Here is a 17,807-nt window from a genome sequence, read left to right as displayed (position 1 = left end):
GTGTGCGATGTTTGGCCATGGCGCTGATAACGCTGCCTTTGCAAACGTACATAAATCTGCCCCTCAATGCTATGTCACAGTTGGACCCTCACATGCAGCTCGGATAAGCTGTGAGTTTCCTGGCTTACATAAGACTGGTTTGTTGTGGCTAGTGGTACTGGTGGTCAAACAGGTACAGTTGCTTGCCACTTGTTGCTTGTCGCTGGTTATGCTTTGCATGTGTGGCATTCTGAGACGTTCTTTAATTTGGGACCATTATCGCTCATTTCAATTTAGGATCTCACAGTTGGAATTGTCGTTTGCTTATTCAAAGTCTAAAGACAGTCCAAAGTAGCCTGGGCTATTCATATAAGTGGCATCACACTCTGTCTGCCACTCGTTGCTTGTTGCTGGTTATGCTTTGCATTCTGAAACGTTCTTTAATTCGGGACCATTATCGCTCGTTTCAATTTAGGACCTTGCAGTCGGAATTGTCATTTGCTTATTCAAAGTCTAAAAACAGTTCAAAGTACCCTGGGCTATTCGAAGTGTCCGTTTATTGCACATCATTTTGTATGCCATTTTAAGGAGCCACTGCATATCTGTGTTGGCGTGTTGTTGCAAAATCTGCAGTCATTTATGCAAGCAAACCGCATACAGGGGGTCGTTATTGTTGAGGTCAGACATACACATCTTGCACTAGCTTAAGTTTTTTTTAATTTCCAGTTCTGCCAAAGCCCTGCTTCTATCCTCACTGGTAGCTTCCAGCAGTGTTTTTCAACCTTTTTTGTGCCACGGCACACTTTTGACACTTAAAATGTCCCATGGCACACTAACATCCTGTGTGAAGAAAAAATAAACATACCATAGCTTAAAATTTCAAATAATACACAGATATGGCCTTATTATGGCTTCTATGCAAGACCTGCTCAATAAAACAAGCACCCTCTGTTTCATTTGTAGGTGACTATATCTAATTTAATTGTTGTTATGAACTGGACAGAGGTGGGACCAAGTCACTGTTTGGCAAGTCACAAGTAAGTCCCAAGTCTTAGCACTCAAGTCCAAGTCAAGTCCCAAGTAAATACAGAGAAGGGCAAGTCGAGTCCAAGTCCAAGTCTCATCAAAGCCAAGTCGAGTCCAAGTCCAAGTCCCAATCTTTTTCAAGTCCTGAACAAGTCATCAGGTACTCTTCACTTAATAATGGCATTATTAGACTATCGATCATAAATTTAAATCTAATCCACAGAATTTTTTTTTATAAATACAGATTAAAATATGTTCAATGTTTCGGTCTTGAAATCTTTTACGATATATGCATGCGCATACAATATACACCATGTATATATATGTGCATACCTGAGTAATCTGTACAAAACGGATAGCTACATGACAAATAAAAATATTGTTTTTCCAAATTTCGGAGCCCACTGTAAGGATGAGTAATAATTTGACTGATGGCATTTCACTGCGCTAGGCCACAGATTTGCCTGCAAACAATTTATTAGGCTGTCTGCCAGTGGCGACTCATAAGGGAAGCCAAGGTCAACACTTTTATATTATTTAAAAAATAATAATGACACAGTAATTTTGTTTCAAAGTATTCATTTCTTAAGAAATACTACACATGTGATGCCGTTTATCTCATTTGTAAATGGTGCACTGTCACTTTAAGCCCATTGTGTGCCACTGTCCACACATTCTCATAATGATCTTTTTTACCAGCTCCATTCCTATGGCTAGTCCACAAACTCAAACATTGTTTGTGCCACATGAATAGCACAATATTAACAATGATAAGCATTATATTAAGTTGGCACAAACAGCTTTCATTCCTTTGGAAATAGATGCATGTATGACATGATGCTTGCTTGACATTTTCTGTTTGCAATTAAATGTGAATTATGAGCCTGGTAGCCATGTAGCCACCTAGCTAGCTGAGTGGAATGCGTTTCAATCGGCATATCAATGTGCTTCATGTAAACAAATTATTGAATAGGCCTACTTCAAGACTCACCATTTCCATTAAACAAAGGCAAAGACAACTCTTCATATTCTTGTCCACTTTCCAAATCACAGTGAGTGCAGCCTATGTCATAGTGACCTGGATCTCATAGTTTATAACAGTAGTGAGAACCGGATAAATCCGCAATTTCCCCCAATCTCGTATTTGTTGCCTTCATGATTTCCTTTTATACGTTTCTTATATTTAAAAGAAAATATCAATCATCATCAACAATGACAAGCCAGCTGGAACCTGCCACTCGTTTTCTCTCCCTCTCGTGCGTGCTTAGATGGGGTTCTCAATTAAATGGAGTAGGCTAGCATAAGTTCAAGTTGGATCTTAATGGAGAGGACTCGAAAAGTATCATCTTTATGTAACATGCTGTTGGTGCATTTTGACATTGTAAACGTTCTCTAACAAGAGTGCAAATCAGTTTGCAGTAAAGCTACTAGTTATTAGCTAAATGTTGGTCGTTTCTCTGTCTCTTGGTGCCCTACACACAGTGCGTAACGCATGTGGGGGTAGCGGCAGCACTGAACTGTGCTCTGGACTGGCCGCTTGTCTCCGCTATTTTTTTTTTTTTTTAGTCGCGGAGGGAAAGCATCTCTGGGGTGACTGGTCCACGATCAGGAAATTTAGTTTTTGACTCGAGACATGTCAAGTCGTCACAAGTCAAAGAGGCAAAGTCCGAGTCAAGTTTCGAGTGAATAGTATTCAAGTCCAAGTCGAGTCGCAAGTCATGCCGAATTTTATCAAGTCAAGTCTGAAGTCATTAAAATCATGACTCGAGTCTGACTCGAGTCCAAGTCATGTGACTCGAGTCCACATGTCTGGAACTGGATATGTGATGATTCTGTGAATACTGGATATGGGGCCCCCATTGTACAATGCCTGCATACCACAAATAGTGCAATCATACAATCAATGAGAGCATGTGGTTATAAATTCTTTGATGCAACAGTTGCTTTTCTGGACCAGTGAGTGACATTTGGGTAATTTTCTGCCGCACAGCTGATGATCTCTCACGGCACACTAGTGTGCCCCGGCACAGTGGTTGAAAAACACTGGCTTACAGTACAGTGCTGTGTGGGAGGGGGAGTGGCTAGCGGCGAAAGCCAATGTGTGCTTCTTTTACCGATATATTTAACGGGATCTTTTGCATTTCTTATTCAAACAACGTCAAATTTGACACTGCACTTACTCATGCCCGTAGCAAGACGCATGCCATTTGAAATCAGTCTGACAAACGGTCAGTGAGATATGCGTGCCACAGACACACAGACACACACACACACACACAGACGCTTCATGCTTTATAGATAGATGTCCAGTCCACATTGGTAGTAGCCAACCGTTCCGTAAAATACGGAACCATCCCATATTTGAAAGGAAATGTATTGAATTGATACGGAACGCATTTTGTTCCGTAGCCTATTATTGATCAACATTAAATCAACTTGTGCAAATCCATGACAGATTACAGGAACGGCGCTCAGCCAATCAGAGCTGAGCTGAGCCTATTATAATGGTGGAAACCTTTCCACATTAAAAAACGTGTGTATCGTATGTCTTATTATTGTGTGATTTGGGTTTTACAGTACTTTCCAATCTGATGTAATGTGAGACTTTGTTCCCTATGGCATTCTGATCATATAGCATTCATAGCCATATGTGGTCTACTTCCCTTTTCCTTGGCCATATATAGTTATGGTCCTTTACCTTTCCTGTTGATTCACACCTTTAACTCCTCTGCTTTAACAGTCTGTTTTTAACTCCCCTACTTTGACATTTTGTCTGTCGTCCCCATGTCTCATTCTTCACCCCCTGTCTGACAGTTCAGCTTACAATAAATGTCACACCTTTCCATACCTATTAATAAATGCAGTAGTCCTGAGATTTATAAAACTTATAGAAATATATAAATGTGTTATTGACACAAGGAAAAAATACCAAAAATGTAGTATATTATGTGTTAAAGCAACACCAAAGAGTTTTTTGTACCTTAAAATAATGTTTCCAAAATTGTTTCCATGGTTCATCAACTCGTAACAGGGTGAACGGCACTTCTGCATTCTGCATTGTGTTGCTTTAATTTTAGTAAATTGTGCGTTCATTTGACAGAATTTAGGGGTGTGAATCTCTCATGTTAAAGACGATACGATTCACATCTAGATACATGGGCACGATTCGATACAAGAAAAGATACATGTTCATAAAAAACGATTCAGTACGATTCGATGCGATGCGATTCGATGCAGTTCGATGCAGTTGAAGAATGGAAAGCATTCTGAAAGATTTTTTATCATTTGCTTAAGGTGCACATTCATTTTATATTATCAATTATCATGGTCATGTCAATTAGGCAAAAACAAATGTGTGAATATGATTATCTAAACTGAGGTTTGTATCATATGCTGTATTGAAATGAAAAAAGAAGTCTACATTTCAGTCAAACACAGCAGCCAAATACAACATAAAAATACATTTGTATAGACTTTATAGATTTTATAGAGTTATATCTGATTGTTTTCAAGGAGCTGTAGCCTATTGTTGAGGTAAGACAATACCGAAATAAAATAAAACTGTGCTTAAGACAATCTTGGCCTTTTCTCATATAGCCTACAAGAATAAAATAGGCCTATGAACTGGGCCTATTTTGTTCCAAGTCTGAGTGAATATGAACAAAATAATAATAATTTGTGCATCGTTTTAGCAGCAAGGGCCAAATTATTCTTTAAGATTAAGGAAATCCCTTCATCAAACGTAAGGCTACTCTACAGACTATCGTTGCCGTTTAGAAAATGCTATAGTAGGCTAAGTGTTTAATTTCGCGCTGGATTTTGAAAAACAAAAAAGTAATAAAAACTGTCAAACAAACGACTGAGTGTGAGTTGTCACGTGCTTAAGTTGCAGTAGATGTATGGGAAATTAAGTCCTTTGACAACTTTGGGCAATGAATGTAGCCCAAAACGAACTGCATTACCCACAAATCCGTGCCACGTGTAGTTTCAAAACAGGAAGTGGGATGAACGCGCTGCTTGCAACGTAAATGAAAGTCTGAGTGAGCAGAAAAGAGTGTGAACCGATTCGTAACAAGTAAATCGATAAAACGACCGGTTCATTTCAGTTTTATTCCGATACGGGGCTTCATATATCGATGTAGCCATATCTTACACGTTAAAAACGGATACCGATACGTATCGGTTAATCTTTACACCCCTAGTAAAATGGATCACAATTTTGCAAAATGTTGCACGATTTAGTAAAAAAATACATCATACATAATTTTTTTATATACATCTTGCAATACACACACACCACATAGCTTATATCAGTAACTCCCCCTGTAACTGAATTGGATGCCACAATTGTACGATTTTACAATTCAGACTGAATAAAAACATTTATCCTACAGAGCATAGAATGAGAGGAGTGTATAATTGTATCGTAATGCTTCATAAGGAAGATTACAGTGAAGAATCTCAGTCACTGTCTGACGATAACAACATGCCTGTGTGAAACTGAAAGCTGTTCTGGTTTCAGGATACGTAATTTTGAGGTGAAAACACAGTTCTTGGTGTTGGGCGTCTTTCACAGAAGTGCTTTCTTGCAGTATCTACACAATGCCTTTTCCTCTTAAGATAGGCCTACTTTATTTTCTACAAACCAATAACATTACAATTTATCACTTATCACTGTTGTCGGGTGGAAACCTCATAACAAAAAAAAAATTGACAACGCAATGTTGAAAGTTTTTTTCAATTTCATGAACACTAATGGGCAATGAGGCCTAAAGAAGTGTGTAACTGCATTTTTGTAGCTCATCAAAGCAGATAGATGAGCAAAAGTGTCTTTCTACCTACCTTTGAAATTTGCAGAATAGTATTATAGCCAAGAGGATCATGGGAAGTCCGAGAGCAATACCAATGATCACCCCAATGTGGATGTCTAATGGAACTTTTGCGGATTTGTTCAAATTTAATAAACAAACATGAGACCAGGCAGCACTTAAAACACTGACAGTGCACTTCAGCTCAAAAACAGGAATATGCATTCAGCTGGGTCATAGACATGTGAAAACAGTATCAGATAAGAGTACACCAGTGGTAGAGTTTCACGGGCTCATCTGAATGACAGTATATGTAAGCTCCTGTAAAATCTGCTCCAGTGCATTATGCTCAATAACCTTGCACTGTGTATCGTACATTGTACTGCCATGTTTGTTTTACTAAAGTAACTCCATGTACTAGAATGCTTTGTACAATATACAGTTGTACAGTATACAGCTTGAGTATACCATATCACGATAACTGCTCTGATGAGCTGAGAAATGTACCAATGGTAGAGGGCATGTTACCTAGTCCAGTCCAGTCACTCCAAAACAGTGTCTCACAGCAGAAATGTGCAATCTTTACTCTCATCCAGATTTTGTACTTCTTGGTTGGATCCAAATTTGGCTCAGTATAATTCAGCTTGCCATCGAATGTTCTGACCTGGGCAAGGTAAAAAAAATCAGGGCACACACAGACACACACACGCTCATTTGCAATGCATCAAAGTTCATATTCTAGCACACATAACCCATGTAAACAAACACACAGAACACATAGAGGTTTTATAAACTACTACTACCTTCCTCATCATTGACCCTCAATTCATAGTCAAAGCATCCAGGGTTTTCTGTTGATTTACTTTTAGGCAGACCCCATTCAAGGTATAACTGATTTGACTGAATTGTCGCATTTATTTGAGGGGGATCCAGTTTTTCTATGACAAAGAATTTATGAAGAATGTGAGCAGAGCACCCCACAGTTCCTCCACACAATCCTGTCCTTCGCAGGAATAGAACAAGTAACGTGCATCTTTTTAACAAAAACAAATGTGAACGTTTGTGTGCTCAACTGCAAGAGACTGACATTTTGATATTCATTACATACTGTATTCCTCAGAGTCGAGAAACATCCCAAGCTCAAGGTTGTGGAAGGATGCAGAGTGATTTCTTACCAACATTACAGATTTCCCACTGCTGTGTCTGAATGTACCACTTGTCTGGGTAGGACATGTTAAGTAGCAATCTTATATAATACGTCTTGTCTGGAATCAGTGTGTGGTAAAATGGGCCTTGGACATTTCTTGGTTTCTCGGGTCTCTCAAGGACCTCTTCGTCTTCACTGCAAAATCTATGGGAAAGAGCACAGCTGTCAGAGAGGGCCATTTGTCAGCGCTAGTACTCATACATACAGCTGAACTAGCTTACAGTAAGGAAGGTTTGGCCCATCATCAAATGCTTGACTTCCTTAGAAGGCGCAGACCCTGTTTCTGAAACAGTCAGAGTGACTGTGTGCTGTACTGTCAAAGAGTTACAGAGGCTTAAATGTTGTTTTTTCAGCAACATACATATCTGGAACTGCCCAAAGTCCTCTACAGTAGGTCACCTAGGTACCCATGAAACACAATTGAGGCCTGGAACCAGAACTGAACTCAAAGTAGATCACTATAGAGTAAAATATGAATTTTCACAAATTTATTTGAGTGGGAATACCCATGCCTTTTTCCTTGTGCCCTTTTTGTTTTTTTAGGCACAGTAGCAGTTTCATGTGAACTCCCCTAGAGTTAAACTAGATGTACCGCAGAGCGGTACAAAATATGACCGCCGCCCAGTCCAGCACATTTTTTCCACAAAAATAAATCACGCTGAAAAGCCTATATGATTCTAACTGTGTCACTAAATTGCATTATCCACACTCAATTCTCACTGGTATCTGCTAGACAACAAGTACCAAAACATGATTAGTTCATAGATTTCACATGTAAAATTCATTTTATACAACCCCACCCCCATCTTGCCTGTTCATAATTCTGAGAAATTCTTGAATTGTGTGCATGTGTGCGTGTACATGTTTATGTTTATGTGTGTGGGTGTGTGTGTGTGTGCGTGCTTGTGTGTTTGCCTGCATATGTGTGTTTGTGCATGTGCATGCATGCGTACATATGTCTACTGTGTGAGTATGTGTCATACGTATGATTACTGTGAATGTATGTGTGTGCGTGTGTATCTGTTTATGCACATGTGTGCACATGGAATGGGTTAACATGACCCCTGGAGGCAAACATATGGAAAAAATTGGTCATCCTAGGCCCTACAGTTCTCAAGATATTCACAGAAAACTGTATCTGCCCTACCCTCCTTTCGGGGGGGTCCAGTACAGCGGGGGGGCTACAGATCAAAACAAAAACAATGGTTCCATGCTATCCATGTGGGGTTACATGCCCACCAAGTTTCGTCTAGCCCGGTCTTTCAGTGTCCCGGGAATCCTTGACGGAAATTTGGACATGCAAAAAAGGAAAAAAAAAATGCAAAAAAGAAAAAAAAAAATCTCACTAAACCTATATGACCGCCGCTTCGCTGCGCGGCGGTCATAATAAGTGAGTAAAAACATTGTCTTGTAGGCTACTGTAGAACCAGTAAGGTAGGCTAATGGTTTCTTTGCGCTAGTCTGGAGTGGCTTGGCAAGGGAGTTCTGTATTAAGACATAACCTATTCTTCATTGAATTTATCAAATCTGTGCAATAAACAATTAGAGCTGCATGTAGACTACATGTATTGACTATAATTTACATTATTACTTGGCTATGTGAGGTTCATCTAGTAGTGCTCTTTACACCATACTGAATAATTATGTGTGGTGAGGCCGTGGTTAGCTACCCTGGCCCACCTATCAGCCACTTTCTCAGCCACTGCATTACAGTAAGAAACTTGGCAGAGGTCCCGTGTAGCAGAGGTGATGCTACTGCACTCTAGTGTTTCATTTTCATTTCAGGTGTTGAGCAAAATGTATGTTTTTCATCTGCACCGTGTATTATTGTTTACTTCAGTAGGGCTTTCAAATAACACATTTTCACTTGTGTGCTGTGCGGCGGTCATAATAAATACATTGAGAACTGCATTATTCTAAAGGCTCTATAATAGCTGAAAAATAAGTAACACATGGCAGAACAAAACAGTGTGCTAGGAAGTTCAACATACCGTCTGGGAGAGATGGATTGTTCTGATCAATGCAATAAGATTTCTTAGGTTTCATTATCCCATTGTCACTCAAATACACACTGAATCCCTGTAGTTGTCGAAGAAACAGTATAGTCTTGATGTATGTGTCATGAGGAAACTATATCAAAATATAAATTAACTTGTCATTGTTTACCAGCCCATTGATGTCAGTGTTACATTGTAGAGAGAGGTTTTGTAGTAGGGCTTTCAAATAATGTGTTAACACATTTTCACTTTAACACAGTTGAAAAAACAATGCTGTTGTTTATTAAGAATGGGTGTTTATTTCCGTTATTTCAGTAGAACTGAAGAGGAATTGGGTATTGTTATGTGTTTTATTTTACTCAATCAAAACAACACGACTGCAATTTGATAGAAATTAACTGAATACACTAGCCTAGAAATCTAGACACGCCCCTAGCGGCAGCAAATTACATTTGCTGCCAGGGCTAGTCTAGCAACTCTCCGTTGGCTTGTGAGCTCCAGAAATCGAAACTCAATCAGGCCAATGATATCGTGTATAGAGTCGTTAGGTGGGCTTAACATAATGATTGATGGCAGAGTTGCAACGGTTTGGCTTGAATTCCCTGCTACTTGAAAACAAATAAGATGGATGTTGCTGTTGGCGAACAGTGTGACATGAGTTAAGCTTTTATTAAGTTGGCAAACGTTTGAACTAGCCAACTAGCTTCCCATGGTGGGAAAAGCATGGGACTCATAGCGCTGCCTGTCCTATTGCGTGCAGAGGGAATTTGAAAGACAACTGATTATCCTGCCCCTCGGACTGAGCACTGCGAACGGTGAGTGCCCAGACCCTACATTTTAATGTGGGTCTGGCTCGTCAGGCTATGAATACACAATTAAATAGCCTGGCTTAATGTTTTGCGTTTTGGAACCAAACTCTTCACATTATTACGGAGCCCGGGAGGTGACATAAAAAAAGGTAAAAAAAAAAAAAACTGACAAGGTATGTACTTGGCACAAACACTGACTAGGTTTGCGAGATCTTGAGTTTCTTTTGCGAGATGTCAAGTTTCTTTTGCGAGATCTTGACTTTCTTTTGCGAGATCTCGAGTTTCTTTTGCGAGATCTTGACTTTCTTTTGCGAGTCTCGCATATGCATATGAGAACCACTAGAAATGTTCCCGAGAGTTTTAGCCACTGGAATTAGGTTGCAGTTCCTTATTTTGGCATCTGTGTTGGTCTGAGGTTGCGTTCCACACTGACTGACAAGCCAACCTAGTCAGGGTGCGATTTGTGAAAAAAGCCGAGGGGGGGATGCGTCATCGCTCCTACACATCACCCCATCCTAAACCTCGATTTCAATAGTCCATTTGATTTTAAAGGTTTAAAAATATAGAGTTTCGTTTCCCTTTCTTTAACTTGATTAGCTGTATTCTCCAGTGCAGTGAACGAGCCACTGCATTCTGCAGTGAGTCAAGACCAGAAGATAACGTTACCACACACACACAGTGATAGTCTTTTGATTTTAGACAGGGCCGGTCCTACGTTAGACTATTTTGGGCCGGGGAGCAACACGCCCACGACCGCAACAGCCATTATGGTCTAGGTTTATGCGCGCAGCACAGGCGAGCACATGCTACCAGGAGAAACATCAACCAATTCAGATCAATTAGTTAAAATAATACAGATCAACCATACAATTGAAAGCGACCATGCCACAGCAGGCTACTGTATTAATGTCATCATTGTCCTACAGTATCCTCGAACTCGTCTGTTGCCCGAACATGAAGCCAAGAACCATAGGCCTACTTTCTTTGCGTTCTCTCCCTCCTGTTTTGTATTTTCTATCCTCTGTTTATGTTCTTTTTTCAGCTACCAAATTTGTTTATAGACATTTTCCCACTAGTTTTGCCTACCAAGCATACTGTACGCGTAGCCACGGCCGGGCCTGTCTATTTCTCAGTCTTGCCCGTCCAATTAGAGGGCTTTCCTTCGTTTACGTTCAAAAAAGACGCGCAACACTGTGCTGAGAGTTCAATAATCAGTCAAATCGTGTAGGCTACAGCCGGCAGCTCCGTAATTGTCAGGTGTGATGAAATGCGTTCATATTCCACTTTCTATGACATAAATGTTGCATGCCTATGAAAAGGCTTTGCAGTAGGATTGTCCGATGGTCAAGCTGTTGTTTCAATTTGTGTTTTAATTTATGCGACCCACCGATGCTGGGTTCATGCAGTTTTGCGCAAGTTTAAAATGTTTAGCCGACTGCATAATGTGTTATTGTTGTACAATAAGTTCCACTTTTCATGTCATGAATGTAACATGCCTATGATAAAGCTTTGAAGTTGTCCAATATGGTCAATCTATTGTCTCAATTGTGTTTCATGTGACCAGGGCTCCGAACCGGTTCAAGAAACGAAAACGAACGGAATTTTACGGAATTTTACGAGGAGCGGAAACGGAAAAGAAAACAAAATGGTCTTCAACTGTTCCGGAACAGAAACGTATTTCTGAAATCCACAAAACCGGTAAATAAAGTTTTTTTTTCGTTCTCTATATATTTTATAACATTTCACAAAAGCATATCCTATGTCAGGGAGACTATTTCCGGTTGTGTGAAAAACAAGCCCGCATCTACACTGTTAATGTGAGCTAACAAGCCGCCATGTAGCCAACTACTGTAGGCGAACAGCCTAATAATTTGATTTCTGCAGTTTGAAAAAAAAAAAAAAAACGAATAAATGGACCTTGGGTCCAAATTTGTATATTTTGTCTTGCTGTTGTAATGTAACCTATCCGTCTGCCACTTCGGATCTTAGGCCAGCTCGTAGCGTAGGCTACTGAAACTGATTTGGAAATTGTTTGTAGCCTATGCGTAATAGCCTATTTTGCCTGTCCAGGGTTGGAATTATAGCGCAAGCCTTTGAAGATCTCCATATGGATAAAACTTAGGCTACAACCAGGTAAGGAGTTTAGCACGTATCCAGAAATATTTTTGATAAGAAATTATTTATAGGCATAGGTTAGGCCTACAGTAAGTCTGTAGGCTATGGGATGGATAGCCCATCTGAATGTCTTTGGATGCCGCCTGTGATTTATTATTTTTGGGCATAGCTACGGTATAGGCTAAATCAAGGGGAAATAATGAGTATGTCTATTCTAAGGTAAAGTCCACAAAAATAGACTTGATAGGCCCTCCAAACACTGCCGGAACTTTAAGAACGAACAATATTTTGCGTTCCGATCCGGTTCAGGACTGATATGTTGGTGGCGGAACGCATGCAAGAACGAAAACGTTAAACATAGGCCTACCTGAACCGTTCGGAACGGAACGTTTGAAAAATAATTTCGTTTTCAAGTCCTGCGTGTGACGCACCGAAGCTACATTCATGCATTGTTTTGCTCCAGTTGAAAATGTTTCTGCGTAATTTGTCAGCTGTGATCAAATGCCTTCAATAAATTCCACATGCCTATGATTTGTTTGTATGGCCACCCATTTGAACATTTCTGGCTACGCTACCGAGAACAGAATCTCTTAACCCTCTATTGTATAGTGTTGCCTCAGGGTAACATACTGTACCGTTAGCCTCGTGAGACCATCCAGAGCTTCAGGTTTTCACTCGCAGATCAGTTAAAGAAAATTTGGAGCAGTTCACCAAACGAACGGCCAATCAGCGTTGGTTTTGAGGCGGGTGTGTGACGCAACAAACAACATGACGGCATCCACAGATGAGATGAGCATAGCTATCGCGCAAGTTTTATTCAAATTAAAAAGTATTCCTGGGTAAGCTGAAGCTATGAGTCTCAGCCATGCAGCTGGGAGGAATGAACGACACAGACATCCTCCAAGGCTGATTTCCAGTTCATAATGGAGGAATATACTTTCTTCAGAAGTGTAGGGTCTACCGTGAAAACTTGATGGGAATTGTCGTTGATTAGGTTCATGTCACATACAAATGGTAAGTTAAAAAAATGTAACGTTAGTTACGTTACCTAACTTAATTGTATGTTAAACGAAGGCATTAGAAGAACACTTTGTAACCAACATAGGTGGTGATAGACAGATGGTTTATCCAATCAGCTAACCAGTATTTCCGCCCCTTCCCAAAAGTTTTCCCAACGGAAAGTTCCCAGATGGACATGCAGAGCAAATGCGAAGCATCCATCTGGCGGAGTCCGGTTAACATACCGTTTCTCAAACACAAAAATGCAAACACCAATGAAGGTGCTTTTCTTAAAAGGGGAGAAGTAAAGGAACCATTAGTGTGCTTGTATTTGACCACATGACTTTTCAAATTAGTTTTGATCATACTCTTTTCCTCAACTGCAGAACAGCTCTGGCGGCCATTGTTTTGGTCTCCTAAAATGGTCTAAAAATGGCACTATCCATAAACTAAAAATATTTATTTAAGTCCTGCACTTATTATGACCACCGCACAGCGAAGCGGCGGTCATATAGGTTTAGTCAGATTTTCTTTTTTGCATGTCTAAATTTCCGTCAAGGATTCCCGGGACACTGTAAGACCGGGGTACACGAAACTTGGTAGGCATGTAACCCCACATGGATAGCATGGAACCTCCTTTTTTCGTTTTTATCTGTAGCCCCCCCGCTGGACTGGACCACCCGTAAGGAGGGTAGGGCAGACATAATTTTCTGTGAATATCTCGAGAACTGTAGGGTTTAGGAGGACCGTTTTTTTTTGTATGTTGATCGCAAAGGGCCATGTCAACCCATTCCATAACCACTCATTTCATGTATAGCGCCACCTAGTTAAACACAAAAAAGTAAAAATGAGGTGTTGTAATCGCAGGTATCTGTGACCTAACATAGTCAAAACTGCACGAAATTGAAAGTGTAGACTCATTATGACACCCTCTGAATGCACGCCAAGTTTCGTGGAATTCCGTTCATGGGGGGCCACACAATAAATTAATTTATGTTACTATACACCAATTGGCCTGTAGGTGGCCGGAGACAGTTTTCTGTGAATATCTCGAGAACCGTAGGGCCTAGGAGGTCCACCTTTTTTTGTATGTTGGCCTTAAGGGGGCATGTCAACCTATCCCATTACCACTTATTTCATGTATAGCGCCACCTAGTTAAAAATTAAAAAGCAAAACATTAGGTGTTTTCATCACAATATCTCTGGCTGACATGGTCAAAACTGCACGAAATTGAAAGTATAGGATCATTATGACACCCTCCAAATGCATGCCAAGTTTCGTGGACTTTCGTTTATGGGGGGCCTTACAATAAAATAATTTATGTGTACATTTAGTGACCGTACACCAACAAGGATTCCCGGGACACTGAAAGACCGGGGTACACGAAACTTGGTGGGCATGTAACCCCACATGGATAGCATGGAACCATCGTTTTTCGTTTTGATCTGTAGCCCCCCCGCTGGACGGGACCCCCCAAAAGGAGGGTAGGGCAGACACAGTTTTCTGTGAATATCTTGAGAACCTTAGGGCCTAGGATGACCAATTTTTTGCGTATGTTTGCCTCTAGGGGTCATGTAAACCCATTCCATATGCACACATGTGCATAAACAGATACACACGCACACACATACATTCACAGTAATCCTACGTATGACACATACTCACACAGTAGACATATATACACATGCACGCGCACGCACACACACACACACCCACATACCCACACACACATAAACATAAACATGTACACGCACACATGCACACAATTCAAGAATTTCTCAGAATTATGAACAGGCAAGATGGGGGTGGGGTTGTATAAAATGTATATTACATGTGAAATCTATGAACTAATCATGTTTTGGTACTTGTTGTCTAGCAGATACCAGTGAGAATTGAGTGTGCATAATGCAATTCAGTGAGACTGTTAGAATCATATATGCCTTTCAGCGTGACTTATTTTTGTGGAAAATATTTGCTGGACTGGGCGGCGGTCATATTTTGTACCGCTCTGCGGTACATCTAGTTACTATCAATTTTTAATGGTTTCCTCAAGTTTTATTTTGTATATTGATAAAATAGCCATGTTGCCTCAAAGCAACAACATGCAACAGTGGACTGCAGATTCTATGTTTTATGCTTGGTTGTAAACATGCCATTAAGATGTCACCAAATATTATTCTAATTTTCACTATATACCTTGTTTTGGTATATTATTGTCATAAATAACAATCTTTTTTAATATCATAATTGATTTAACTATTCCATATAGAAATATCTATGTTGATTATGATTGTAGCCTCCAATGGATGTGAGTGTGTGTGTGTGTGTGTGTGTGTGTGTGTGTGTGTGATCATGTGTGGGCCCAAATTGGTTGTCGCTACTGCTGATTGGATAGTGAATAGTGAGGTCCATTGATATGCCGCACCAGCGCTCCTCACAAGCCCTGGTGGAGCAGTCATACTTGTCAATTTGCTACTATACAGGAAGGACAAGTTGTAATAATGTGTCCATTGCACAAAAACTGCAAAGGTATTATCAACGGTACGTGCAAGAGAGTGAGGTGGCCAAAGGGAAATGGGGTGAGGGACAGCGCCCAGGGTATAGTGGGGCTTACAGTAGACCTCACCATCCTCACCTGTGCTCGCCTCCTTTTATCTTCCTGCTGTGGTGGTCAAAAAGACTCTGGGAAAACCATTGGCAAAGGCCTACAGGCCCAGCACGAGATTGCGTGGTGATGTACTGTATGTTGTTGCGGCTCAGGGTGGGTCCTTTTGGTTCCCGAGCACCTTTGTACTACACTCACCTTACCCCCTGAAAGTCAGGGGCCTGAGCAAGAACCAATTCTGTGTACATATGGCAGTACTTTATAGCAATGATTTTAATGCTGACAATCTCTTTTAGAGCCATTGAGTGAATTTAAAGCATAAAAACTGAACTGAAAATGAGTTTGGTAAAACTTAGTTTCCTTTGTTGCGCATTGTTGCTTGTAAGAAACAAACCTCCACAAAAAGGACCACCAACGGTATCTGGCTTGTTTTGTCAGTGCAAATTATTCTGTATATGTTGTTATTTAATGGGTACTTTCATAAAATGTGATTGATAAAATCAATTAAATCCATTTTTTTCTATTTATTACCGCTGTTGCATGTTGTTGCTCCAAAGTAACATACTGAAATGTATCTGTTCCAAAAATATATATATTTTTTAATTGCTTATTGTGCTTCATTTTAAGTAAAAAAGTGTGGGCAAATTTTTTTAATCCATTATTTCATATAGCATACAATAGAGGGTTAATGTCACATCTTGACACTTAATGCAGAATCACCACAGAGAGCATTTATTTGATTATTTATTTTTTCTGCCCCTCCCCCCCTCCCGACCGGGCCCGGTACGGTTGCTCCCGTTGCTTCCCGTTGAGTCTCTTTCAGTGATTTCGCCAACAATGACAGTGCAACCTGGCCTGCATTTATGTGCGAAGCTCGTTAGTTTTGCTCTTGTTTGCCGCATGCTGGCAAAACAAGGCACTGCAATGTAATTTCAGTAACTGAAGCTCTCCGGAATGTTTGTGGTTCTACATTGATGGATTTGCGAGATTTCGCAAAACAAACTCAATATCTTGCCAAAGAAACTCGAGATCTCAAAAGAAAGTCAATATCTTGCAAAAGAAACTCGAGATCTCGCAAAACAAACTCAATATCTCGCAAAAGAAAGCCAATATCTCGCCAAAGAAACTCGAGATCTCACAAAAGAAACTCGAGGGGCTCTATCTTGCACTTTAGCACAATTGACTTTGCGCAAATCGCTATGTGGGCGGATCTTGGGCGCTGTTTCTATTTTACCAGCGGGAAATTGACTGTTGCGCCCGACGCAAATCTAAAATGGGGTGGTCTGTAGTAACTACATTATTCATGGGTGTGGTTTGGGCGTAACGTGCAATAAACCAATCAGAGTGTCATCTCACATTCCCTTTAACAACAGGCACGCTTGTTCCATAGTGGATTGCTATTATGATGGCAGATTTGCCAGGCGCAGCCAGGAACGGTTGACAGCGCTATAGTCAGTTGGGAACAGTTTGCTATTGGTTTTTCCTCTTGACAAAATGTAATACAGAAATGTCACTTTCCGATGTTTTGGGATCACTCTCACTGAATCACGAGCTTATGAATACATGGTGATATTTTTGCAATGTAATCTAACATTACCTCACTATAGACAATGCAGATCTGTCAGATAAGCTCTCGTCTCCCGTGCTGCTGCTGGGGCATTTGGGTTAAATGGCATCGGCATGCAGTTCAACATCACGTCTCATTAAGTCCTCTAAAATGTCCTAATTTATGTCATCAACACATCCATGAAATGTGTTCGCTAGATTTATACCTGTTTTTTCACATCGGACACCACACTGATTTCCCTCGTGTAGCAATTTGTATTTGTCCTTGTAATTATGTATGGTTTGGAGAAATGGGAACTGCGTCGTATAGATGAGAGGAGCAAAGTGTATTGCGCAACACAGACGCCCAAGCAAGCGCTCCTGCAGATGTAAGCTACGGCTGTACCTTACCAACAGGCAACTCAACAAGGACAAACACTTTCCAAGTTGACCTAACTTTCCAACTCTGCACAGTATCCCATTAACTGCATGACAGTAGGCTATTTACAATATTTATTTTATGTAAAGTAGAGTTTGTAAACACGTTATCATCAACTTAATGCACGCACAACTTTTGTTTGAGCAGGAGAGAGAATAACAATGAATGGACGCAGCAACTAAAGAAATTGTAGCCAAGGCTACTTGCTGCTTTCTTTTACTGTCTATGGTTGCTGGTTAACAGCACATAATAAGCTTATTTAAGCGAATTCACAAAC

The 17,807-nt window shown here is 40.4% G+C and overlaps 1 protein-coding gene across 1 annotated transcript in view; it reads right to left on the bottom strand.

Annotated features, from left to right (window-relative positions):
• LOC121698532 (interleukin-5 receptor subunit alpha-like) overlaps positions 1-9,170 on the bottom strand; it is a 32,025-nt gene extending 22,855 nt beyond the window's left edge. Inside the window, exon 1 of the mRNA XM_042080720.1 lies at positions 9,012-9,170. Coding sequence (XP_041936654.1) covers positions 9,012-9,066 — 55 coding nt within the window. The 5' untranslated portion in view covers positions 9,067-9,170. The remainder of the gene's footprint in view (positions 1-9,011) is intronic.
• Between the last annotated feature and the right edge of the window lie 8,637 nt (positions 9,171-17,807).

The sequence above is a fragment of the Alosa sapidissima genome, chromosome 23 (genome assembly GCF_018492685.1).
Source record: "Alosa sapidissima isolate fAloSap1 chromosome 23, fAloSap1.pri, whole genome shotgun sequence".
Lineage (NCBI taxonomy): Eukaryota > Metazoa > Chordata > Actinopteri > Clupeiformes > Clupeidae > Alosa > Alosa sapidissima.
Note: the sequence above shows the minus strand (reverse complement) of the source record. Positions and strands in the feature narration are given on the sequence as shown.